At 53.4% G+C, this 26,466-nt stretch overlaps 1 protein-coding gene across 1 annotated transcript; it reads right to left on the bottom strand.

The window, feature by feature from the left end:
• Positions 1-1,980: 1,980 nt before the first annotated feature.
• Positions 1,981-16,917, bottom strand: ENDOU (endonuclease, poly(U) specific). The gene is made up of 10 exons (XM_030835298.3): positions 16,812-16,917; positions 16,143-16,292; positions 9,145-9,216; positions 8,479-8,613; positions 7,829-8,000; positions 7,247-7,446; positions 4,500-4,613; positions 3,752-3,858; positions 2,880-3,022; positions 1,981-2,250 (listed from the first exon to the last, which is right to left on the bottom strand). Exons 2-10 carry the CDS (start codon positions 16,195-16,197, stop codon positions 2,130-2,132), a joined length of 1,119 nt encoding a protein of 372 aa, XP_030691158.1. The 5' UTR covers positions 16,198-16,292; positions 16,812-16,917; the 3' UTR covers positions 1,981-2,129.
• Between the last annotated feature and the right edge of the window lie 9,549 nt (positions 16,918-26,466).

Here is a 26,466-nt window from a genome sequence, read left to right as displayed (position 1 = left end):
CTTCCCCAGTTTTGCTGTTTGGGGTGACACTGCTTTGGGAAAGATCCCCAGTGTTCTCCTTACTGTGGCTGCAAGTGAGAAATCCTTCTTCCTCCCTATCTTTGGCCTGGTTGTCTTTTGGCTCGACACCCAACAAAAGGGGAACCCCGTTTTGGGGTAACAGTTTTTTCTTGATAGCCAGACACAATGTACCAGTAAAAGAAAGTGCTGTAAATAAATAGGCCTTTAGTAATGTGGTGGTGAGGTGTGAGGGGAGGGAAGGCATTCTGTAGTCCTCTGTAGGTCTGTCCTTCAGTCAGCCTATGCCTCTGTACTGTGAATTTCACAAGTGTTTCTCCCCGCTTGTGCGGAGAGGATGGATGGAAGGGGGCTGGAGTTGGGTAATTTCTCTTCTCCCACTTGGAAGGCTAGAGTTGGGTCTCTCCCTACCTGTCAGTTAGGCTCTGACAATACCCCAGCAGCTTAGGCTCTGGTGAACTAGCTTCCCCTCAGGGCAGACTTTGTTAAGAAGGACAGAATGCTCTGGAGTATTTCAAAATGGTTTCTTTTCTCACACCGGTGCGGGAAGGCTGAGGGGATTTTTCTCACACGTTTATGATGGGAGCTCCTGGAGGTACATTTCACAGCATTGTGCAGGCGCCCTGTGACTGGGTCCCCTGGAGTTTTTAACGCTCAGAGCCAACTGCACTGAACCTCCAGCAGTTATCGATTACAGTTCAGGTTTTTGAACCACAGCCCTGGTTTCTGTGTCTTCCTACATTCACCTGTCTTTCCAGTCCGAGGGCAGCAGTTTGCCTGTGTTCTCCCCTGTCTTACAGATCCAAGAAGAATCGTTGGTTTTTCACTCTGTTCAGTTTTTACTTGTTGTTAGGATGGAATGGTGACTTCCAGGCTCAATTATATGTGGAACCAGAAGCGGGAAGGGCTCTCCTTCCGCCCTTCACATTACAAGTCCACCAGGTGAATTCTCCACCGGTCTTAGCTAGAGAGACTTAGGTGAGTCAGGAACTTTACCAAGATACCACATCCTCCAGGTCATCCCAAAGAGTCACTAAAGCCAGAAGCATCACTCCCAGCCCTGCTCCACAGAAAAGGCTGGGAGACAGACAGTTGAGGGGGACCATATGCAAAGAAGAGACACATTTCAAGTTTTCTGAAATGACTTGAGACTCAGGACTCTACAGCATAGTTCAAGCCTTGCCCTGTGGGACAGCATCTGGTTCCCAATGTGATTAGGGGAGAAATGCATAACTGAGTGAAACAGGGAGCCCCAGTCTCCCTGTCTTCCATTCTAAGAGCTTATGCAAATTATGGCTGCTGAGTTAGACTTAAAATAATTACGTTAGTGACACCAAGCTCTAGGTTCCTTTCTTCTTCTGATGCAAAATCTTCCGCCTAGGAGGGGAACTCTTTTACAAACTATTTGGAATCAAAATACAGCTCTGTAACTGCACAAAATACCCACAGTTAGGAAGCTTCTTGTTGCAGTTACCTAGCTGACTACAAAACAATCGGGCCTGGAGGAGTCCACTGCCGCTCCAGCCTACTCGCTGCATCAGCCGTTACCCTCTCGCGGACCCTGTTCTGAGAGGATCTCACCCTAGAAAAGACCAAATACCCACCCTTGATCTCCATAGCCTGTTTTATTTGAGGCCCCAGTATGGGGGTGATTACAGTTTGCAGAGCTGTGTACCATAACAGCCATTAGAGTAACCTTGAATTTCTCTCAGCCATTCTTCCTAAGAACAATTGAAAACATCTTCACAGTAAGAATGTCATCAGGTTTGCCTTCTCACCAACCCCCAAAAGAGGAAATGGGGCAAACCCCTTCCCTTTGCATTAAAAGGAAACATGAGGCCTGGAGACCTCAAGGACTTATTCAGGGTTCCACCTCCCAGCAGGGCAAAGAGCTATTGAGGGTCCCCACCTTCTGTTTCCAAAATGCTGGAGGACAAAGATGTGACTGTTTCTCTAATTTGTATCATTTTCTCTCTTTCTCATATGGGCATTTCTGGATTGGGGAGTCCCTCCCAGTCTCCTCCATTCCCTCCCCCTCCAGCGCAGAGCAAATAGCATCTCAGTCCGACAAGAGCTCTCACTGCCCTCACGCCCCTTTCTAGCTCGAAGCTCTATTGGGTAGGAGACACCACGTAGGCTGTGGCGATGTACTTCTTGCCATTTCCGTAGGTTGACTTGTCCCAGGTATAGGTCTGGATGGCCAAGGGATGTCCACCCAGGCTTAACTGGCACCTGTGGGGAAAGATCAGCAAATCATAGGGACCTGCTTCACTCCACCTCCGTCCCCAAGCTGGAAGGATGAAGTTCAGCCCGCGCGGAAGGGCTCCACCCTGTCTTAGCCTCTAAGGGAGCTGCCACAGCTCGCTTCAGCGTCTGCCTCTGGCTCCCCACGTGCAGAGGGCCCTCTTAAACTCTGTCTTCTTTTCTGTCTTCTTAGAGAATACTGCTTCTCATCTGTCCTACAGGAATATTCTCAAATCCAACTCTAGAGCTGCGACCTCCAGAAATGAAATGTCCGCTTAGGGTTTCAGAAGTGGTTGGGCCCAGAGTCCTCAAATGTTAGAGAAGATGAGGGCCAGTGGTTTCTAACTGTACTCTCTGGGGCTCCAGCGTTCCCCCAAACAGCCTCAGGGGTCAAACAGAGAGGCTTGCAGCCCCAGGGCAACTCCATTTCTAACTGTTTTGTATATTAAGCTCCTGCATACGATTGCACTTGGAGGAGGGAGGGGATGTGGTTCTGCTGCTGGGGTGAAGGTTGGCAGCTACACGACTGATCTGATCAACTGCTTCACGTTCCAAGACAGAAAACCGAGGCCCAGAACAGTGATTTGTCCAAGCCCTCCTGAGCCACCAGGACTTACACTTTGCCTGGCCTGGCGATGAAGCACAGGGAGTAAAGGGCAAACTCAAACTCGGGGCTGCTGCCGATGAAAGCTGAACCCACTTCCTTGTAGTAGCCGTCCCAGCTGAACTGCAAGGCCAGCACCCTGGGGTAAGAATCCCCCTGCGAAGAGAAGGGCGGTAAAGGGGGTCTGCTGAGTGCCACAGTGCGGAGTCGCACGGAGGGTTGGCTAGGATTTGTCGAGGGCCCGTGGGGGGTCTGTGTGAGCTCCCTGGGGAGACTGGATTCTTTAAATCGACAGACGATGCAGTCTTCCCTGCTAGGGTATCTGAGTCCTGCGCACACCCTCTCTCTGGAGCCGCCAGCTCGCATCTCCCAGAAAGGCCACAGTCAGCATCCATGTGCCCGATGCCAGGGGAGCAGGGACATAACCGTTTCCTGTGGCCCTCACATGCGGAAGAGAAGGACAGCTTATTGCCCCCAAATTATTTCCAGGCTCAGGGCAGCAAAGGGTTCTTTTTTTTTATAAAAATATAAGAAGTTTAACTCAGACTAGCCAGACTGAAACTTCAGCTGACACCACATTCTAAGGAAATTCAGGTCTTTGGTTTTCCCCTCTAAGGATTCTCCCCTGCCCACACTCTCCCATCCAGAGAGGACGCCCTCTGCCCCCTGCCCCCTGCAGCTCGGGAGCCTTCACTGTTTGGAAGCGTCCTGGCTGGCTAAACCCTCTTTCCAGCAAATGGGGAAGTCCTATTCACGATCCCCGTTAGACTGCCAAGAGGGTCAGGGTGGGAGACAAGTCTGCCTGTTTGGAATTCAGAACGAGGACAGGATGTCTGGGTACTGACGGCGCTTTTCCAGCCCACGGGGTCAGCACTCAGTACTCACGGGCCCGTCACAGATGTGACTGTAATAGTCAACCAGGCCCTCCTTCTCCTGCATGTAGAAGTGGATCCAGTTATGGAAGCCAGAGACCTTGCCTTTTTTGACTTCACCTGTAATAAACAGATCAAGGTGGGTGATCTGGGCCTCCCCTCCGACCTCTTTCCCCACTCCCGTGCCAAGGCTGTACCCCTTCTCCAGTCTCTTATTCCTAGAATGTCCACCCCAACTTCCCAGAGTCCCTCACGCCCCTAACTCTCACCTCAGAAAGCTACACACACACACACACACACACACAACTCCCATTTCAGCTGAAGCCCTTGGGAGAGTTCCTTCTCCCCACTGACCCTGGGCCATTCTGAGATACTCCTCTAGCCATTTCCCTAGGAGCAAGCCAGACTTGGTGGGAGCCTTACGCTGGGGCAATGGGGCCTCCTTAGGAAACTGCTGACCAAGTCCTGGAAGCAGAGGACCATTGAGAGGTAGACAGCCAGGGCCTCAAACACGTCTCTCTTCTTACGTGTGCACCTTGGGAGCCCCGGTGTCTGGGCTTCTTTCTCCCTCTGATACTCCAGAAGAAACTGGCCCTCAAACATGGCCCCTCAGTCCCCTCCCTCTTGGCCAGGGAGCAGACGTGCCCTGCCCTGCGAGCTGGCTCGACTACTGATTCATCGGTGCTGATGCTGCCCTGTGCCTGAGGGAAGCATCTCTCTTCATCCCTCCAACTCTTTCTTCCCAAGCAGAGTAATCCCACCTAAGAAGACATGTTCAAAGCCGCCTGAGTCCCCGTCTTCTTTGCCTCTTGAATACAGCCCAAACCACATGTTTTTCAAGTCGTTGACGAACTCCTGTTCTGTGCTGTAGCGGTCTGGGGAGAGGAACACAGAGGACTGAGGAGAGGGGAAGGCAGGGCCAGATCCTGGAAAGCAAGGAAGGGCCACCTGCTCCAGCGTGGTGGGTTCCGCCAACATAGTCAGTTGTTCGCTCAGCAGTTATCTATGCCATAGATTCTATGGGGCGCCTGTTCTGTGCCAGGCCCAGGTCTAAAGTCTGAGGATTCATCAGGGAATCACAAGGACAAGATTCCTGTCTTTATAGTTTATATTCCGGTAGAGGAGACAGATAATAAACAAACAATAAACGGTATGATTTCACATAAGTGCTATGAAGAAGATAAAGCAGATTGTCCCATGATGCCTGGAGGTGGGGTTCGGGTGGGAGCTTTTCTAGAAAGGCCTCTCTGAGAAGGTAGCACTGATCAGAGACCTGAAGGGTAAGGAGTCAGCCATGCAAAGACCTGGGGGAAAGAGCCTTCCACGTAGAAGGAGCGGCAAGTGCAAAGGCTCCAGGACACCCCGGTGTTTAGAGAGCTGAGGGCCCATGTAGCTGGAGCACAGCCAGCAGGAAGGGAGAGTGGTAGGAGAGGAGGTCTGAGAGGCAGGCAGCTGCCAGCCCATGCAAAGAAGGTTGGAGCTCAGTCAAACCTTAACAATAAGAAAAATAGTTTCGATTTACTGAGTTTGTTCTGTGTACCTGGCACTGTTTGAGTGCTTTCAATCCTCACATAGATTCTTCATGTCAGGTTGTTACCAGGCGTTCCTGGTGGAGGAAATGGAGGTGGGGAGTGGGGAGGTAAAGAGAAGAATCAAATATAACCCCTGGGCTTTGGGCCTGAGCAACTGGATGAAGTATGGGGTCATTTATGAGATGGGGAAGATGAGGAAGGAGCAGGTCTGGAGGAAGAGGCAGGAACCGTGAGTTCTCTTTACCCTAAGTTCTGAGTAGATGCCAGTTAGACAGGCAGGGAAATGTCAGGGCTGGAGATCTGAATTAGAGAGCTAGCAACTATCGACGGTTCACTGCCCAGAATTGTGTGTAGAGGACGCTAAAGAGATACCAGGCATATTCCCTCCTTTCAAGGACTTAAAACACGGTTGGGTGGTCCAGTGGTTAAGAATCCGCCTTCCAGTGCAGGGGATGGGGTTTCGATCCCCGGTCAGGGAACTAAGATCCCACATGCCGAGGGGCAGCTACTGAGCCTGCGTGCCACAACTAGAGAGCCCACGCACCGCAACTACTGAGCCCACACGCCACAACTAGAGAGAAGCCCGCGCACCTCAACGAAGAGAAAGCGTGCCGCAACTAAGACCCCACGCAGCCAAAAATAAAAATAAAATACAATAAACAGTTTTTTAAAACCACGCAGTTGGAAAACAAGACTAAGAACACACGATATAATAGAGAACGCCTTCGCAATCTGAATGGCTACAGCTTACCGGGTGCCAGGCTTTCCACTGAGTGTTTTACATGCATGAATCCCCCAAGACCGCATTGCACAGACAAGGCTCAGTTGGGGTCTGAGGGTCAAACGGCCCAGGATCCCTTGCGTCATTAGCAAGTGAAACCAAGTCTCTCTGGCCCAAGGCTATTTTAGGACACACTCCAAACCCTTGACCTCTGAAGAGACTCCGAAAGCCAGCTGTGAGCTGCAGCAAGTGCAGCTTCATAAATGAGGTGGAATGTGAGCTAGAACTTTAAGGATAAGTGGGATTTGGACAGGGAGAGAGGCGCAGACCGGGTGGGTAGTGGAACAGCCTGGACTAGGGCTCAGTCTCGACCTCCAAGATCCTCTCCTGTGTTTACTACAAGGAGAACACCAGGGGGCAGTGCAGGATCGCGCCCTCTTCACGGGGCTTGCTTGCGTGTCACCGGCTTTACCTAAAAACAGTGTTACTAACTCTTAACGGGGCTACCGGAGGATGGAATGCAACGGCTCCGAGCAGAGGCGATCCCACGGCCAGCAAGGGATGACCAGGACGGAGCCACCCCCAGGCAAGGCCCAGCTGCCCGGAGTTCAGGAAAGGAATCTGGAGGACACCAACAAACACACCGCATGCCAAGAAGTCCTGCGGCCCAAACCTTTTTTGGTCTGATTCACATGTATCTGTATCTGGAGTCTCTCCAACCAGAACCCTTCCCAGTATCACGTCCCCCTCTGAACCTTTGTTGATTTTCTGTTGCTGTGTCCCCAGCAAAAATGTGGAATGGGCCGGCCTCCTTCCTGGACTTAGTGCCCGATGAGGGAGCGGGGGCAGGGACCCTACGTGCCTGCAAAGCGGTGCTGAGTCCGGGATCAACTCAGGTGGCAGAGGAGTGCCCTGGGGGCTGAGCGGGAGCTGGGTGACTCACGGCCTGCGGAGAACCCTGAGACCGAAGCAGCAAGTGGGGGGCAAACCAGGCTGCTAAGATTAGGTCAAAAGATGGGCTGACTTCGAAGCCGGACAGAGGATTTTTCAGCTCCTGCTTGGGTCTGTGGTCTCTTCTAGGCCCCTCTCTGTCCCCTCCCAGAGGTCCACTGGCCTCCACCTAGTCCCCACCTGCTCTCTTAACCTGCCCGCCGTGGAGCCCCCAGGGGTGCCTGGCCCGCTGTGGGCACACCGCATCCTCAGCAGGGCCTCCCTCTCTCTCGGGGCCTGGGGGAGGCCTCACGGCGTCACTCACTCTGCTGGTGGAGGAAGCCGTAGAGTTCCTTCATGACGGCCGTCTTCATAACCTCGCTGAGGAAGGTGTCCTGCTCAGCCAGCTGCTGGGCTGTGAAGTGCTCCCCGCGGCCCACGGCCCGCTGGTAGTTGTCGAGGAGGTTGATGAAGGCGGCGTAGGTCGGCTTGGAGAAGAGCTTCTCATTGACATACGTGAAGAGCCTGGGGCAGGTAGAGGGAGGCCCAGTGAGAGGCCTGCACGCAGAGCAGAAACCCCTCTAGAACTTCCAGGTGCAGGGGCGGGCATGAGAGGGTTGGGTTCAGAGGCAGAGTGGGGACTTCACATACTCTTGGGGACAACGCATGAGGTCCCTCTTTTCTTCCACTTCATCTCTTGGAAGGTCAGTTCTATTCTCAGCCCAGCCAGTCCCAGAAACCCTCCCAAATGGATCCCCACAGGTCCTCAGATGGCTTTATCTGTCTCTGGAGACCTATTTTTTCCCTCTCCCTTTGGTCCTGCCTGCCTTGAGGAGAAAAGAGCTGAGGCACCAAAGCGAGCAAAGCTGGGGGAGAGACTGCAGGAAGAGGCCTGAAGGGAACTCACGGCTCTGGGCAGCGGTCTACTTGGTCTCTGGCCTCCGAGGGCGAGATGCACTTTTGGCGATTGAGAACAATGTCTTCCTCCTGGGCTTTGTTGGTATCTGCCCTATAGATCTTCTCAGAGATGCTCTGCGTTTCCCCCTTCGTTATGGCATCGCTGGTGTGGGAGAAACCCTCTGGGAGGAATTGGGGGAGGGGTGTTTCAGAGCCCGAGGGAGGCCAGGGGGCAAGCAGCTGTCTGTGTGCATCCCCTCCTGGGCACCTTCCAGAAGCCCGCAGCGGGGGAGAGGGGCTGCAATAAGGCGCCCTAGTGATTGTAGGGCAGGGGCCTAGCGGCCTAAAGGATCCTTAAGTTCAGCACATGGCCTTGCCCACAGAATGTCCATGAAATAGCCACACTGCCCCCTGCCCCTAGGAAATTTCTCGTACTTTGGCACGCATCAGAATTGCCTGGAGGGCTTGTGAAAACAGAGTAGTGGGCCCCTCCTCCAGAGTTTCTGATTCAATGGGTCCGGGGTGAGCCCTAGAGTTTCCATTTCTAATAAATTCCCAGATGATGCTCATGGTACTGGTCCAGGGACCACACCCGGAGAGCTATTGCTCTAGAGAGTTCCTCTGCCTCTGGGGCTATGCTAAAGGGAGCAGGAGACTGACCACGGCCACACAGGCTCTCGAAATCCTCGCAGCAGTTTCCAAACTTTGGGCAGCGGGCGTTGCAGTGGCATAGGTGGTGCTTGTCGAAGGCTTCCAGGCAGCGGCCCCGGCAGGAGTTGGGTGCCGAGTACAAGTCTGAGAGGACAGAGGGGAGGTGTGTCCTGGGCTGACCTCTAGGGGTCGCTCCCCGCAGCAGCCAGGCCGTGCCCACTGCATGAACCCCACCCCCCCCCGTGCCCCGCCCCCCAGCCTTGTTTTCCTGATGCTTCCTATTAAAGAACTCCAGGGAAGGAAAACAAACAAGCCTAATTGGTGCACACCCTTCACAGTCAGGAAGTCCTTTCTGGTGCCGAACTCCACTTTCTGGCCTGTTGTTTTTATAATCTTCCCTCTCTAAAAATAAAATCTCTTCCCCTTCCCTGTCCCTCTCAGCAGGCCTCGGACTCTTTCCTGCCTACCCCCCAGGTCACTGAGGCCCTGGGGCTTCCTCCCTCCCAGACCCCAGGAGTCCAGCGAGCTGCTCTCACCACCTCTAGGTGCTGGATTAGGGGTCCCTTCTGGCTTTGGCCTGGGCCTGTGGCCACTCACGTGGCTGCCCCCTCCTCCTCATCCTCTCACGTCCCTCATCTTTATCCCGAAGGCCCCCCTCTGGGGAGGCAGACTCACCACTAGCCGGGGCCCCCTCCATCTCTTCTTCCAGCTCCAGGAATGGCTCAGGCTCGTTGAGGTCCTCATCAGCTGTAGGTCAGAGAAGTAAAGTCACCAAACCTCCCCAAGGGGCCCCTCCTCTTTATCACTGATTCTCAGTCCTCCTGGCTTCGGGGACAAGCATGTGCAGTGGAAGAAAATACAAAACAGGGGCGAGGGTACGTTGAGCAAGTACCAGGTGAAGGAGGAGAAAATCTGAAAGTGTAAGACAGGGAGATTGAAAACTGTTCACAGAAGTGAAACAACATCCCCAGGCGACAACCCTCCTCGCCATTCACCCTTCTGGTACCCAGTGTGCTCATCTGTAGAAAGGGGAGGTGGTGGGCAGGAGGTGGTCTCTTCTGGGCTGAAAACTCTGAGGTTGGGATGACTTTTATTTAATGTAAATTGATAGGTGGATAGGCTTGAACTCTCCAAATGACAAGACCCTCACTTAGGAACATCGCTTACCTGTAATAACTCCCAGAGTCAAGGGTGAACTCCTCCCAGGCCTCATGGAATAAGAACTGTTTCCTGAGATACCAGATTCCCTTCTTTCTTCGCAATTACACTTGGCAATGGCCAAAAAGGCTGCATTTGGGAATCTTTAGGCGCATTCAGAAAAGCACATTCCTATTGCTGGCCCATTCCCTTGCCTGCAAGCTGAGTAACTGCAACCTTGGCTCTGGGCAGAGAAGGGTGGAGTGGGGCTGGGGAGGAAGACGAGGGAATGAATGTTGCTGGGGACTCTGAGCTCCTCTCTCATCACGGAGGGGAATAAATTCTACCCCTACACCACTCCCCCCAAAACCCAACACTATTACAAAGTGCTTCAGAATCTGTCAGCGCGGTCACCAGATAGTATCTTGCTCTTACCATCAGAACCGTGGGACAGGTTATTCATTCAGTCAACAAACATCTCCTGATCACTTGCTTTCTGCCAGGCTGTGTTTTAAGTGCTGACAGTCCACAGGGTTCTTAACTCAGCCACCGTTTATGCTAAATAGACCTTTGTGAGCTGATCTAGAGCCTCAATCGCCATTGATGATATTTTTTCTGTGGGAAAAGGATTCTGAATTGCACATCAGAGACGGTGATGAAACGGCTGCTAGGCTGAGTATCGTCTCTATCTTGAAATGCCAGCCTGATTGTCCGAGGTGCACAGGCCTCCCTGTGTCTGCTACATGGGGCACAGGGCAGCAGAAAGGGGTCGGCTTGTAGAAAACAAACTTATGGTTACCGAGGGGGAAGGGGAGAAGGGATAAATTGGGAGATTGGGATTGACATATACAACTACTATATATAAAATAGATAACTAATAAGAGCCTACTGTATAGCACAGGGAACTCTACTCAGTACTCTGTAATGACCTATAGGGGAATAGAATCTAAAAAAGAGCGGATGTATGTATATGTATAACTGATTCACTTTACTGCACAGCAGAAACCAACACAACATTGTAAGTCAACTATACTCCAATAAAAATTAATTTTTTAAAAAAAGAAGGGGGGTTGGCTCTGATTCTGGCACTGAGCTCTGGGCCTGGGTTTCCCTGCCTGGGCCTGATGAGCAGAGCTGCTAGTATGTGTGGTGTTTTTTGTGTAAATTGATTTAGCATTCTTTTGGGTGGAAGTAACTCTGAGGGCACATTGCTGGGCCAGCAGAAACCACTCTTGGGCAAATTAGGAAAAGGTATGCCTTTCTCAGCAGACACAGCTCTTCACCAAGACACATGGCTTAGCGAGAAGGATACAAATTCAACTTTGGTCCAACTCACCTTCTCAACCAGGGGCCCTTGTGCAGTGCGCAACCTGCACAACCATATGCAGTGGTCTTGCTGGCCATTACCTACCATGGGACACACGGTCTGACACACGGTTAGCAAGGCTTCATGTCACAAAGCAGAAGACCATTTATCTGGGAGTCTAAAATATTGGAAGCATCCAAACAAGGGAATTATTCAAAGCGAGTTTTTCAAATTTTAAACTGTGTAGTTGGAGTAGCAGAAGAACAACTGGCTTTTGAGGGCGATGCATGTCCCATTTAACCTCTGGCCTGGGAATGACAGGTCAGAGATGTGCAACCACTCAGTCCACTCGCGATAGGAAGAGTGGTATGAATTGTCAGTTACGGATGCCATGCGGTCTTCCTGGTGGCATGCAAGTTGGGGAAGTTCACTACCACTTTTTTACTTTTGAAAATGACAATTGGTAATGTAATGCATGCTAAAATGATATTTTCATTCTTTTGCTTTTTTGGGGAATTACTTAAATTTTCCAGATATTATTAATCCTGGTAGTTCAGACAGATATTCCAGGTAAACGACATCTACTTTATTTTAAGTTGGGGTTTTATGTTGGAGACATCCTAGAATACCCAGGACAAGTGGTGGCCATTACAGCGAGATGCGCATGACTCCATTTGGCCTACGGGCAGTAAAGGTCACAAACTTAGCTCTATGGGGATCCTACTCTCCTCATCAAGGCACCCTCTGCAGAAGGGTTCACAGAGAGGGGCAGGAGCCCCACCTGGCAGGGAAGGTCATTGCTAGCTGCCGGGGAGAGGTACGTGCACAGCCTCCCATACACAGCATAAGCCTCGTCCCCGCCACCCACCACCTGCCACCCACTGACTAATAATAGAGACCAGGATCACAGAGTCAGGTGCCAATCGGGGCTAGACCTGTGACACAAAGGAGTCAAGAAGCAGGAAGGCAGTAGAAAGAGGTGGGGACGGTGACAAACTTGGGAACGATGCCCTGCCTGAAACTGGCAGCCACGAGCAGCTCCAGCCAATTGTTGCCATGTTGAGATGCAGGCTCAGTGTCGCCAGAGCCTCCAGTTTTTCAAAAGAAGGCTTCATTTCTATGTGAACTTTTCCAACTTTAAAAAATTCAGACAGACCGAAGAAAGAGGTCTGTGGGCTGGGCATGGCCCAGAGGCCACCGTTCACCTGTCACATAGAGGCTGGTGAGTCACCTTCGCCCCAGTGATCCCACCTGCCTTCTCCCCTCTGACCTCTGTCTCTCATCCTGTGTCCCTTTGATGTCTTCTGCTTCTCTGTTCTTCCCTCCCCTTCGTTTGGTCTCCTCTGCACCCTCTTCCCCCCCCCCCCGTGTCACGTCTTTCTGTCGCTTCTAGTTTGGGTTAGTTTAGCTCAGGGTGGGGAATGAGGTGGGTTTGGGTGAGAATTGGACTTTGGAATAAGTTCTGTTATGTAACCACAGACCACATCCCTTACTCCAGCCAGATGGCTTGCAGAAGCCAGCTTTTGGTCACAAGGGGCATAAGACAAGAAATTTTGAAAGACATGGTACAAACCCACCAGCACTCCTAAAATAACAAGCCCGCCACAGCAAAGACAGTGGAGGGGGTAGCTGGCTGGGCGCTCTTTCCTTTCACTCTGGGCTTTAAGGGTGATAACAGAGCCTTTGTTTCCATTTGAGGTTCCTGAGGTTTGGATTTAGTGGGTACTGGGTTTAGGGTCAGGCTGTGGGTTACGGAGAATGTCAAGATCAGAGTCAGAGTCACAGTTAACACTGGAATTTGTATGAATGAAGAAACTGAAACCTAACTGGGGCCCGGATTGGGGTGGGTTAGGTTTAGATTAAGAGCTAAAGTTAGGATTTGGGCTTGAGTTAATTATTGGTAAAATAACAATTTTGTGTTGCTGTTCGGGTAAGGAAAGGGAATAGGTTGAAAACTGCAGGGTTGAGGAATGTGTCAAGACTAGGAGAGGAGAAATAATCCCAATTTTGCCTTAGCTTAGATTTGGGGTTTGGTCCTGGTTGTGATTCCACACAGGTGTAGCATCGAAATTTAGCCTGGATTGGGGTGGAGGTGGAGAAGAGAGATATGGGTTTAGTCACTGGTTTGCATTCTGGGATTAGGGTTTATACTGTGCTAATGAGGGTGGCACAGCAGAGAGACAAAGAACCCGGACTCTGGCACCAAACTGCTCGAGGCCAGGATTCTGGTTCTTCTGCTTTCTAGCTATGTGATCTTGGGCAAGTCATTTGACCTTCTTTGCCTCAGTTTCCTTCTCTGTAAAAGTGTGATAATAATGGAGCCCATCTCATAGTCTATTCATAAGAATTAAATGAGTTCATTTTTGTAAAGCACTTAGGACACCGCATGACACACAGTAGCGCCACTTAGATGTTAGATAAATAAACAGTCAGTATTTCATGCCCATCGTCCAGGTGGCAAGTGTCCAGACTGGCTGGAGCAGTCTTTCCTGTCTACCTACTCAATCTAGCTGACTCCCTCCCTGGGTTTCAACTGGGCCATCGCTCGGGCTGGGGTGTCAGCATGTTGATGTTGCTGACAGTTTCTAGCTGACATCTCCGCTATGGGTCTGTGTTCTTTACATCAAAGAGGCGTCAAGATGAACCCAGGTCCTGAGGCAACTTCACACTGTGTAAAGGGCTTCCAGTGTGGCCAGAAAGGCAGAGCCAGTGGATTGTCCCTAAAAGAGACCAGGCCCAAGGCCACGTGTCCCTCCAAGCCTAGGGGAACTCCCCCTGAATCTTAAATGATGCTCCCTTGGTGGAACCCAAATGCAAAGACCTTAAGGTGAAGTTTTCAGCCCAGTAGGAAGGCTGTGTCAGCTGCCTGCTCAGTCAGCCTGGCAGTACACCCAGAATCCAAAGGGAGAGAATTCAGACAAATCAGGGCAACGCTCTTAATGGGCCAGATCAGCAGAGTCCAAGGAAGGAATTCACCCCATTCCAGCAGCTGGCACCAGTCGAGAAGGGCTGCAAGTCAATAGTCAGCTCTGTAGAGCTCAAGAGGGCGCCGCCCCACTGGCCCTGGCTGAGTGGACTTTTTCATCTCTGTTCAAGAACTTTGTCCCCAGTAGGAATCCCAGGCCAGGGATCCTTCACACTTCCCTGTACACCTCACCTTCAAGAGGACCTTGGGACTTGAGGGGGGAGGTTAGGACTGGGAGGGACTTCTCCTCATACGTACCTCCCCGGGCTGCTCTGGGGACACTCAGGTGAGTGTCAGAGTGTCACCCTGACTACTCACTCCAGCGATCCCACCCAGTACCTCCCGTTCATACAAACCCTCTGTGTGCGCCTCCCTCACTAGCCAGGCGCCTGAATCGCCGCTCCAGTAATCCTCTGCCCCATCTCTCTGACTCTCTTTCTGCCTTACTCCATCTTGGCCTTTCTTCTCCTGGACAGAGGTACCCTCTTCAGTCCCCGGGAAGAGCTTGTCACCAGCCCCCATCCCTACACGAAATGCTAAATTTCTCCGTACACTCCAACACTTCAGTATGCCTCAACACCCAGTCCCTAACCACACTGCCCGCCAAGAAACTTGGTCCCAAACCTGGGTGTCCCTATATGCCAGCCCTCAGCCCCTCTGATGGTTGGGGACTCCTACATCTGTGCTTCTCTGGGGGTCTCAGAGGCTGTTTCCGTGGACACCTAGCCAACCAAGTAGATTCACTTCCAGGACCAGATTCCTGCTTCAATTCACTTGAAACAACCAGGGACCTAAGACTGGCTCCCGTGCTATTCATACTCTTGCATCTAAGTTCTGAGATGTTGGCATAGGACAGACAAGAACCGAGCCTCTTCCTCCCACTTCAGGAAAGAAGGAGGCATCACCCACTGGACCCTCTCTTCCCCATCAGTCCCATAGCAGGATCAGACCACCAGCCCCAGGGGCAAGGGCGCCATCTGCCCTTCCGAAGCCACCTTGGCCTCTGCCCTCAGGGATGTCCCCCAAGGATCAAATGTCTCCAGTTGCTCTCCTCTCCTGAGACTGGAATGCCTCAACCCCACACCACTCCTTCACAGTAAGCTAGAGGCTCTCGCACCCTCCCTCACTCCCTACCGAGAGCTCTGCACCACCCCGGGCCCAGCTCTCTGCCATGTGTGCTGGAGAGGGGGTACACGATCCCATCCAGCGTGGGAGGCCTGGGAATGGCTTTCCCCTCCAAACGTTTTCCACTTAGGAATCCTGTTAGGGGTCTCCTTATCCACAACCTGACTGGAAATGATTCCAAGAGTAAATTTTATGTTTATATAAATTATTTTATATAAATAAATACTTGTTATATTACTAGAATTAATATGTTCTAAATATACTTATAAATATTATAAATGATTTTATATGTATTTATCTTTATAATCATAACCAAAGACCCAGTTTATTGAGATCTCACTCCATGTAGGGGGCTTCTTGTATATTATCTTATTTCACCCTTACGACAGTCCTAGGTAGGAAAAACCTGAGTGGGATTCTTTCTCCTTGGGCTGAGGATTCCCCCCACATCCCTCAGCCCAGCCCCCTCCCTTGGCACTCTCCCTACTCACCCAGTAACCACTAATTAACACATCAGCGTCCGCATCTGCAGCTGCTGAACAGGAACATGTTCCCATCCTTAGCCACGGGTCCTGTCCCTGCATCGCTAGTACCTGGGGGCCAGGACCCTTCTCTGCTTTAGGTCCTCTAACACGGGACAAGACTGATTCCTCTGACCACATGACCTGCCTCCTGGTCAGGGGCTCTTCCAGTTTCCCCGGAGCCTGCCCTCCTCCTAAGCCTTTACCCAGGGAAAGGTCCCACGCAGACAGCTCACCTACCCCCAGGTAGCAGAGGAAGTGACCAAGGGCGACCAGGCCACTCAAAGCCAGTCGGCCACAGCCCAGCTTTACGCTATACAGTGGCCCCAGAAAACAAAACCTTGGTGAGATCAAAAGTCAGACTGGACTAAGGGATGCTTGGGGCTTATCTTCCAAGTCGTCGAGAAGGGGCTTCCATGACATCGGTCCATCAGCTCTGCAGCTCCCTTCATACAACCCAATCCACTCCAGAGGCAACTCCTGCCTCAGACCAGGCTTGGTCTAAGGTGTCCATGGCTTTAGGACAGAGCTGGCTCCCTCTCTTCTCACTACCCTCACATTCTCCCAAGTCCCCCAACTCTCGGCAGGACTCCTGCCATCCCCACCAGTAGTGACTTACCAGCCCAGGCCAGGCCGCAGAGCACGGCCACTATCAGGGGAACACAGGCCTTCATGGTGTCCGGTTGGAGGCCAAAAGGCGATTGGCCGTTGGACTTTCACTAGAGTCAACGTGAATATCACAGCTCCCAAATGAGCCTTGCTGCCCAGGCTGATCCTTTTAAAGACATCAGAACCTGTGGATCTGGTGCCTCCAGGTCCTTCCAGGTGGAAGGAGGTGGAGAGTAGGTTAGCCCAACAGCCGTTTGAAGCCAGAGGCAAGGGAACTAAGCAGGCAGGCAATGCCAGATGTTTAGAACAAGGAATGCTAGCTGTTTGTAGCTAGAAGATAGGTCATGCGAGCAGGCACAGCAACTTGGGTCTAGTGCCGGGGGGAGCACTCATGAGCTCATCTTTGGGTGATGCCTTTCAAACATCCACCCACCTGCAAGCCAGGGTCTTGACCCTCCAAGGGCCTCAACTGGCTCCATATTTGAATTCCAGGTGCTCAGCATGAGGAACATAGTAAGAGGGTCATTATGTGTTAGGCAAACAGGAAGTGCTTCAACAAGCTTTGGGGTTCCAGAAGGAGTGATCTAGGAGGCACAGGTCAGAAACAAGTGCTGTTCTTGCTACATCAAGCCACACGTAGCCACATCACCCTTGAAATGTCACGCAAATTGGCCTTTACCTCTTACTGAGTCAGCATCTCAGGTTTTACCTCTTTCAGGTTCTCCCAGGCTCCAGGTTGATGACGCCTCTTAAAGGCAGCCAAAGGACCATCATTTCTCTCCTCTCTTCATCCCTCTTACACTCCTCTCCCCCAGGGACCCCTCCCCAGAGAGAGACAAGGTTCTCAGGGCTTCCATCTTCCCAGGTCTGGGAGCAGAGATGCAGCAACGTAGGGCTGCCAAGTTTTCCCTCCTAATAAAGGTAAAATCTTCTAAGTAAAATGCCCTTTCCAGAAAGAGCACTGCACGGAGATTCTCAGGCCTCTCAAAAAGGAAGTCTCATAGAAAAAGGCAAAACTGGTGACCAATTGAGACCACGCTGCAGTAATATTTCCTGGGGTGGGGTCGGGGTGAGCACATCCTCCATCCTTCTTTAACAGTGGAACTTTCTTCCTCTCTCCCGTCTTCAGTTTTCCCATCTTTGAAACGATGGGGTTGGAGCTAACGATCCCTTCCAAGTTCTCAGATTTTAATTTTCAGGCCCCCCAGGGTGCACAGCTGCAAGGTGGGGCAGTCCCCACCTTGCAAGGGACTCACACCACCAGCACAATTGCCTCGCCATTTTCTCCAGGAAGGAAGCCCGCTTAAAGGGAGAAGGAGCCCTTTGTTTGCATAAGTGTCATTTGCACAACCGGAAAGCAGAGGTTGAGCCACTGCCAGCCAGAATCCTCACCCTCCCTGGACTGGGAGCACGGGGATATATCCTGGACCCCAGGTAGTTTAGGGAATAAAGGAGAGTGTCCCTGGCCGGGCAGAAAGCAATGGTGCCTCAGAGTTTGGGATTGGAAAGTCTGTCCCTTCCAGGGTGGGACCCTGGGTGAGGCCAAACCTATCAGAGTGGGAGTGGGGTCTGGCCAGGGTTGCCCTGATGTCCAGCTGAACCGACTGTGGGATGGAGTTTCAAGGGTGGGAGCGCTTCCCTCCATCAGGGGAGTTTTAGGTCAGGAGCAAGGCTGGGAGCTGGGGAGACAGTTGAAACTGACCCCATAGAGCCAGATGGGCCATCTGAGGACCGAAGTGTCCTGGATAGGGTCCTCCAACAAGAACCAGAAGGTTGACCTTCACCACGACCGCCAGCACTGACTGAACACGTACCACGTGTCACCCACGAAGAGCTTCCTACGTGCTATCCCGTCCACGCTCGCTGCAACCCTTTATAGGTACTATTGTTACCCTCATTTTACAGGTGAGGAAACTGAGACACAGAAAGGTTGCCTCAAACAGCAACCTTCAAAACACATCAACAACCACTTAATTATGTCTGGGTTGCTATGCAAAGTGGTCTGGAGTCAGATGCATCGGAATTAAAGGGACCTCCGTGGTCACCTGGTTCCACTTCTCATATGATGTTGCAATGCCCTAACAACACTACATCGTCACTCTGCCTCCACGGGAGGCCCTCTGGTGTTGAGGGATCACGGGGCTGCTCATCCCCCCTTCCCAGATCAGATTCCCAAACCCCAAACCCCGAGACCTGCTGACATGGACAAAAGTCGACAGGACAGTAGGAAAAATCCATTTGGCCAATATTAGGAGCACACATCCACACGTTCATGCAAAGACGCCTCATAAACTTCGATGCGCACACGTATGTACACAGAGACAGACACGGTGAACTGTATTTCAGACAGCTTTCTTTTCCTGGGCAGACAATGCTGTTGCTCTTTTTCCAAGTTCTCCCCCAGTGAGGTCCCCCTGTCAGCTTTCCACCCTTGATGAAAAGCTCTACTTCCCAAGGAGCCACCGTGGGGGCCAGCCAGCAAGGTGGGAATCCCAGGAGGCTGGGGCCCTGAGACCCGGGCGGGGAGAAATTGGCAACAGGTTCTTGTGGATAGTATCCCCACAATGAGGACACCAACGGAGGCGGCCGCTCCACGGGAGGAAGGGAGGGGAGGCTGCAGCTATGGCCTCCGCCAAGGTTTGGAGGGTGGAGAGGGTGCAGCTGCCTGGGCAAGAGTCTAGGAGGCTGTCAGCCGTCAGTGGTGTGAGGAGTGGGGATTCCAGCAGCAAATAGTTACTGGTGCTGACTTTGTGGCTGGGGCTATGCTGACGCTGGACTGGCAGGGTTCAGGCTGGGCTAGAAAACTGTTCTTGGAACCCACCGGTTTCTGGTGGGATAGAGGACAGAGAAGCCCCAGCGTTAGGCCGCTGTTTGAAGTAGATCCCACTCATCTCTGGGCTTCCAAGAGGGTCAGGGGTCTGTGAGGACCAACAGGCTATGGGAGAGACTGACCCAGGGGGCTACTAAAGGAGACGTATGCCCAGACCAGCCTAGACCACCACCCTTGACCTCTCTGAAACCAAGGCCAAGTCACTTCTGCACACGACCAGAGACTGGAAGGGCCCTGCAGCTGGTCCAGCACAGGTGAGGCCTGGAGTCCTGAAGATGACTCCTGGCACCTGAAGATGCTGGATCTCCAGGCTCCATCCCACCGTGACCTGGGAGTGCCCCAGGATGGCAGCCCACATCTGATCACGTGTGAACCACGTCAGTCTGTAGTCTCCTCTTGTTGAGCGTGTCTTAGCACGGCTCCATGTGTGGTTTTCTCCCGCACTGGTTTGTGTGCTGTGTACCACGATTCGGTTCCCAAGCTTTTTTTTTTTTTTTAAGTTTGTGGGCATCCTTGACATTCAGCATCACACTCACCGCCAACCCTAGGCATGTTAGTCAGACGTGCCGCCTGCCCCGTTCATCACAGTGTACTATGAGGTACCCAGGTGGTACTTCTGGTTGTGCCGGCCATGCCCTATGCTGGCCCTCTGCCTGAAGGGCCCTCCCCAAACACATCAGCTGTCCATCTCTTACTCATCCTCCAGGCCCAGAGCAAACCCACCCTTCCACAAAGCCTAACTTCCTCCTCCACTCCTGCCTATGGACTCAGTTCTTGATATTTGTCATGTGTGCCTTTGAAACACATCACAGCCGCCTCGGATAGACAGTGCTGCCAACGAAGTGTGGTTTAACCCCTGGTGAACTTTTCATCCACACAGGTTGTTTCTTCAGCTGGCCTCTGAAATTCCTTGAGACAGGAGCCCTGCCTCCTGGGTCCCCTCTACTGCTTTGTATTGCCCATGCGATGTGTGTTAGATAACTGTCAACTTGTGCCTGAGACCAGCAATGAATCAGTGAATGAGTGAGTGACTGAATGAGCAAACTGAGCCTTTGAGCCTCACTTGTGATAAAAGCCCAAGGGAAGATGACTCGCAAAACGGAGAGAACAGATGCCTCCCTCCAGGAGCTCTGGACGCTCCCGGGTTGGTACTGGGGGCGGGGGGAGAGGGCTTATGGGCAGTGGCTGGAAGCGGGTGCAGGGATTCATTCTGTAGTTGTATTTTCATAGCAAACACATTCAGGAGTAATGGAAACTTTGGGGGGGGGGGACCCAAAGCCCCAAACCACCTGTTGGCAACACCACCGCCAAGGGGCAGCCAGTGCAGGGATCGGCTAGAACTCAGAATTCCAGCAGCTTCTGAATCCACAATGTAAAGATCACTCAACTTTACCCTGCTTTTTAGGATCCCAGATAACCAGCTGCCTGCGCTTTTTGCCAGCTGTGTTAATGTTTGTTTTATACCGCCTGCTAGTGATTGTAAAATAAAACTTCTGTTTCATGTCCTCAAACCCCAGTGGCTTTGGAGAGGGTCTGGAGGCACAGATGGGAAAAAGAGAGGTGGCCGAGACAGGCAGACAGTGATAAGGAGGCTAGGAGAGACAGCAGGGGAGTTAGCAAGGGCAAGGGGTGGAGGCCGATCAGGAACGAGGCAGGCGTGAGGCACCTCGCACACCTCTCACCCCAGGTGTTTGGGCACAGCCGGCTGCTCACAAAGGCGATGACAGGACTGGCAGGGCCAGTTCCCGACCCACGGTCTGGAGATCTACAATCTGTCAAAATTACCATAATTACTGTGCCGAGGTAGTTGGATGATGGACAACTTCCCCCTTCCTCGTGCATCTGAGCATGCGCTCCGTTATGCAAAGCGAAGTGGATGCAAGGGTGAGTTGCTCAGCGTTTTACAGGACGACGGAACGGAGTGCACCGAAAGCTTGGATTGGGGCCAGCAGAACACCATGCTGAGACCACTGGTTCTAAGCCAGACTGCCTGGGATTGAATCCCAGCTCTGCCGCTCACCTGCTGTTCAACCCTAGGCAAGTTCCCTGACCTCTCTGTGCCTTGGTGTCCCCTGTAACTATAGAGCGAATAAGAATACCTTACAGGGCAGTTGTGGTGACTTGAATGAGTCAAGACTTGCAAAGCCTTAAAACAGTATCAGGCACGTAACAAGACCAGATAAGTGTGTGTTTAAAAAAAAAAATAAGGTCACATAAGATCTAATTTACATGGGATGGTTAGGGAAGGCCTCCCTGAAAAAATTACCTTTAAAACAGAGACATGAGAAAGTGGCAATCTTTCTTTTTCTTTCTTTTCGTTTTTGCCACGCCGCGAGGCTTCTGGGATCTTAGTTCCCTGACCAGGGATCGAACCTGTGTTCCCTGCATTGGAAGCGCAGAGTCCTAACCACTGGACCGCCAGGGAATTCCCCATAAGGTGATTTTTAAAAAAAAAAATTCCAAAAATAAATTTACATTTCAAAATGTACACTTTGAGTACTTTCAGGTCTTGGGGATGATTCTTTAACGAGTCACACATCATCCAGCTTACCTGGTTCGGTTGCCGAAGGTAACACCTATTTTCTGGGGTTGCAGCTGTAGCCTGGGGAACTGAGCTTTGCTCTGCGGGAGGCCAAGAGCTTCAGTGGGAACAGCTCTGGCCTCCTAGGCCTTGGTTCTGTTTGATGAGATTGCCAACAGTTGCACGGCCCAGGAGACAAGAAACGAGAGGAGAGACAGAGAAGGCTGGCCTCCTCCGTGGGCCACCAGAGTGCAGCCTGGATGTGCAGGCTCCCCCTCCAGGCTACCCTGCAGGGCCCTGCCCCAGAGGAGCTGGCCATCCACTTCTTCCTCCAACTCTCACCCTGGAAGACTCTGCCGTGTTCCCTAAGTCATACTCTGGACCCTGCCCCTCACTTGATGTCATGAAAATGCCCCTTATGCCCCTGCCTGGGGACTCTTCCGTTCCTGCTCTCCCCCTTAAAGTGACCATTAGAATCCTCCCAAGTTACGTACCTACATAAGAGGGCCCTCCCACAGACAACTGGAATTCGGGTAGGCTGCAGTAGGAGATATTTAGGGGCAGAGAACTCTCTGAGAATGCTTCTAACACAATTGTGCTCACAGCTGACTCTCCCTCCCGCGGGCAGTCTGGCTGGGGGCCACCACTGGGAAGGTGCTCAGGAAGGTGGGGAGGCCCCACAGCCTCATGACCAAGAGGGGTCTGCACAGTCTCACCCCGTGTGACGCCTTGAGCTGTCTAAATCAAAGACACTAATTGCAGGAAGACATCCCAAACCCTTCTAGTCCAAATCCCTGTTTACAAATAAGGAAACTGAGGTCTAGGGAGAGGCAGGGACTTGCTCAAGGCCAGGTGCTGCTGAGGCCGAGGTTCCCGCACACACAGCCCACCTGCGGGAGGACTGCCCTGACACTGGCCTGCGCTGCGTCAAGCTCTCCCGGAGCACTTTTCTGGGAGGCAGAGTAAGTGTAAAGCGTCCTGCTGCCATGGCTGCAGCACAAAGTCACCCTGTCTCCGCCCCTCTGCTGGCTAGAGCCCCCCGAGCGCCAGGAAAGCCTGAGCTCTCCTCCACTCAGCAACCGGGAAGCAGCTCTGGCTGCCCGCAACTCACACCCCAGCGAGAAAACTGAGGCTCCGAGCCCTCCTCAAGGGCCAACAGGATGGCAGGCAGCGTGAACGTTCGGCTCCCTGGCTCCGGGTTCGTAACGGTCAGTCTAAACACATGCAAGCAACCAGAGTCTCACACTTTCCCACACAAAGTGGGTCTGGGCTCTGAGCCCAGCCTTTCCTCCTTCTTCTGGGGGTCCCTAGGCCCATGCTCCTGCAGAGGCGGCCCCTCTGGCCCCATGCAGACCACCTGGCCCGCGCACGAAGGCCCCAGGCGTGGGAGAGAAGAGATCTCAAAGCGCAGGGGAGTCGGACTTGGCTTCTCAGAGAGATCAGTTTCATCATCGCTGGGCGGGATGGTAGCCACCCATCACTTGTACCACAAGCCCCTTCCAGGGCCCTGTCAGGCTGGGCTAGGCTCCGGTCTCAAAGAGCCCAGAATCTCAGAGAGGGTCACCCAGATTGGCTGGAGACGGCAGCTGGACAGGCCTGAGAGGACACTATGTACTTCCAGCCCATGGCCTTGGCACACGTGAGAAGCCCAGAACTTTGTGCACGGGGCAGGGTCTGAGTACACATTCTGGAAATGCATTTATGCTCTGACCTCCATGGGAGGGAGGAGGGATCAAGAACAAGGGCCAGGTCAGAGACCTTCCCAGCCACCAGCCACCATACTGGTACTCAGGTGGTTTGTACCAGTGGTGAGCTGAGAGCAGCCCAACTCTGGAAGGCAGAGCTGTGAGGCAGGCATGCAGGGTTCTGGGGGCCGGATGGCTGGGACCGTGAACCTGCAGCCCAACGGAGCAGCTGGGGGCCTGGGGGCTTAGGGGTGAGCAGTGAGACCCCGTGGCCCTAGGCACGCACCGCTCTCTGGCCTTGCCCTCTGTGGCATCTCGTCCCCTCCGATGGCCTTGTCCTGTGCCCGTCTGCCTAGCTGGGTGGTCTGCTCCAGGACGGCCAGGGCTGCCCGTCTTATAGGTAGGACCCCCCTACAAAGCCCATGGTAAGTATTCCAAAATGAAGGGAGGGAGGGAGACATTTATATGCTGTGTCTATCCCTACGAAAGCAGAAAATGTTGGGGCTCAGAAAGGTTGCATCTGGAGTGCCAGGGGCACGAGGAAAGGCATGGATGGGGAGGCCCATTGCATGGGCATGGCTGATATACATCCAGTTCCTTCGCCAGTCCACCCTGTTATTAACCAGTTATGTGACCTTAGGCAAATCTTTACGTGCTCCAGTTTGACTACAAAACAGGGGTAAAAATACCTACCCTATCATCAGGGTAAAAATTAAGATAACAGATGTGAAAGTGTGCTGGAAAGGATGAAAACGCTACTCAAATCTCAATCTATTAGCGCGATAAATACTGTGAGTAACAGCAACATTAAGAAGATTAATCTTTGCTGCTTGGAAGGCAGAGCAGGCAGAGGCCCGGGGCTGCCGGGAACACAGAAGCCACGGAGAATGTGAAAGCAGGTCTGCACCCCCCCCACCCCCGGGCCCCGCCCCCAACCGTGAGCTCTAACTCTGCTCGATGCCTTGGTGGGGGAAGGGCGCTAGATCACCACCTCCAGGTCTGTCCTGCTTGGAGGGGGCTTGGGGAGAAAGGGGATGGCTGGCTCCCAGGAGAGAAGTGGGAGCAGCCAGAGGGTCGGGGCTCCCCAGGCTGCCCTACCCTTTCACCAGGTCCTGCTCAGCCTGCTGGAGGGGAACCCTCCCTGGTGTGCACCCCACAATTACAGTCCTGGCCTGGTCCCCAGGCTGCCCCAGGGCTCTGCAGGGAAACTAAGGATAAGAGGGTAAAAGAGGGATGTTAGGAATTACCACCTCTGTCCTTTCTCCCCATAGGACACACACACACACACACACACACACACACACACTCCCTCTCTGCTTTACCCCCTTTTAGGTAAGAGATTGTTTTAAAGGTCTGACCTCAGACTTCCTTCTTTCAGCAGTCCCATGAATTCCTCCTCCCATCGCAGCTCTCCCGAAGCTGGGACACACACTGGGGGCCCCCTACACACAGCCCGGGCTGCTAGGGCGCACAAGGGATGCCACAACTCCACCCCATGCCTGGGCAGTCAGGGATACAGAAGGTGACACAGCCCTCAGGGCAAGAGGCCACCGTGACCTGGAGCCTTTCCCTCCGCAGTGGTCCAGCCCATCACTGGGGCCTTCGGCTCCCGGTCTATGTCCCCTGCCTGCCCTGGGCACTGCTTTCCTGGCAAGGCCTCTCCCTACAGGCTCAAAAGGTGTCTGGCCCCAGAGACTAAGGCAGCTAGAGGTGGCCAGGCGGTCAAGGTGGAAGGGAGATTCCTGCACAGCCAAAGCTCCTTGGGGACACGGGTGTGACCACAGGGAAGAAAAAGAGAAATGCTGATGGAGGACACCAGCCCCACCACGCTCAGCTCCCACCGTTCATCACAGGCCTGGTCTCACCCTGGGTCCGAAAGGATGGAGAAGGGCGCCTGGCTGGCCGGTCTGGCCTTTGCTGAAACGTTGACAGACAATGGGTTTAGGAGAGAAGAAAGGCCCTGGGAGTCTTGACTCACCGGGCCTGCACCTCATGTCATGACCGCTCAGCTCTGGAAGCTTCCGTGCCTCAGGGTCCTCCATCTCTACCCATGGGCAAGGGCACACTGGCTTGGTTACCTTGCCGTCTGCTCCACCCCAGGCTGTTCCTGAGGGAGTGGGCTCCCCACTTCCTCTGAGGTGATGTTGCCCCAGCAGGCAGAGGACACAGGACAGCCGTCAGCTGTCACCTCAGCTGCAGAGGCAGAGCTGCAGTTTACTTGTTTGCCACTAAGCGCTGATCTGAGATCATCGTATCACACCCATCTTACAGATGGAGAAATGGAGGCAGAGAACTGTTCATTGACTTGCTCAGATGCACTTAGAAACCCGAGGCATAATCCCAGTTGGGCTGCCTCCTGCCAAGGGCTCTGGCCCTTTCTGGAAGCAGTGCGTGTCCATGACCACAGGGATGAGAGGTTTGGCAGTGGGGGTGGGGGCGGGGAGGTGAGGGTGTGTCCAGCCTGAGCCCCAGCAGCTGTACCAGCTGCCTCCTCCTCCCAGGTATGGGCCCACTCCCTCCACATGCCCCAGGACCCTGCTGCTCAGAACCTACTCCGGGTCATCCCCAAGGCCGAGAGGCCCCTCTCGGGGTCAGACAGCGCACCTCCCCTGGCCAGGCTCAGAGCCACAGGGAGCAGAGAGGAGGGCAGCCCCACCTGGGGCTTCCTCACGTGAGTTCCCGTGGCAGGAGGGTCCTCACTGCCCATCACGGCAGCTGGCAGGGGAGAGGGGACTCCAAGCTGACAAGGCTTGCTGGCAGGAAATCTGACTCCTGGATGCCCTTAGGCCTCAGCAAGGGATGGGCTCCCCTCAGAAGCCTCGGCCTTAGCCTCTCCATCACCTCCGCCTCGCCTCGCCTCGCCTCGCCTCCCGGAGCACCACCCAGCAGGGCTGCAAGCATACGGGCAGGAAGTGGAGTGGGGAGGGGAGAGGAGGGAGGAGTGACCTCTCAGACCACTGTGGACAGCTGAGGGCCACTCCGGCCAGCCCCGTGCAGGGCTCCAGGCTCCTGCCGCTCTGGTGACCAAGGGGCTGAGGTCCAGCCGCAGTCAGCCTTGGAGCCCTGCAGGGTCCCAGAGACCATCCCGGGCAGGGGGCAGGGCTCGGCCTTCCCTGCCACACCCCCCGGGGCTGGCCCGAGAACACAGCCTCTCTGTCCGCTTAGGGTAACAATAAGTCTCCTCAGGGACCACCACTCCCAGACAAACAGCCCCGACCACACCCAGCTGTTTATCGCACAGGCCGTGGAAAGAAAAGCAGCACGGCCCCCACCCTTCCCTGCCTCCCCACCTCCCCGG

Source organism: Globicephala melas, chromosome 10 (assembly GCF_963455315.2).
Source record: "Globicephala melas chromosome 10, mGloMel1.2, whole genome shotgun sequence".
Lineage (NCBI taxonomy): Eukaryota > Metazoa > Chordata > Mammalia > Artiodactyla > Delphinidae > Globicephala > Globicephala melas.
The sequence above is the reverse complement of the archived record's forward strand: the minus strand, read 5'-3'. Positions and strand labels throughout refer to the sequence as shown.

Bases quoted from the DNA above. Each gene is read 5' to 3' on its own strand.
- ENDOU (XM_030835298.3), bottom strand. From the start codon at position 16,197: ATGAAGGCCTGTGTTCCCCTGATAGTGGCCGTGCTCTGCGGCCTGGCC. The intron at 4,614-7,246 runs GTGAGTGACGCC...TCCTCTCCCCAG, and splicing joins CGGCTTCCTCCACCAGCAGA to ACCGCTACAGCACAGAACAG. The intron at 3,023-3,751 runs GTGAGTACTGAG...TTCTCTTCGCAG, and splicing joins GTCACATCTGTGACGGGCCC to GGGGATTCTTACCCCAGGGT.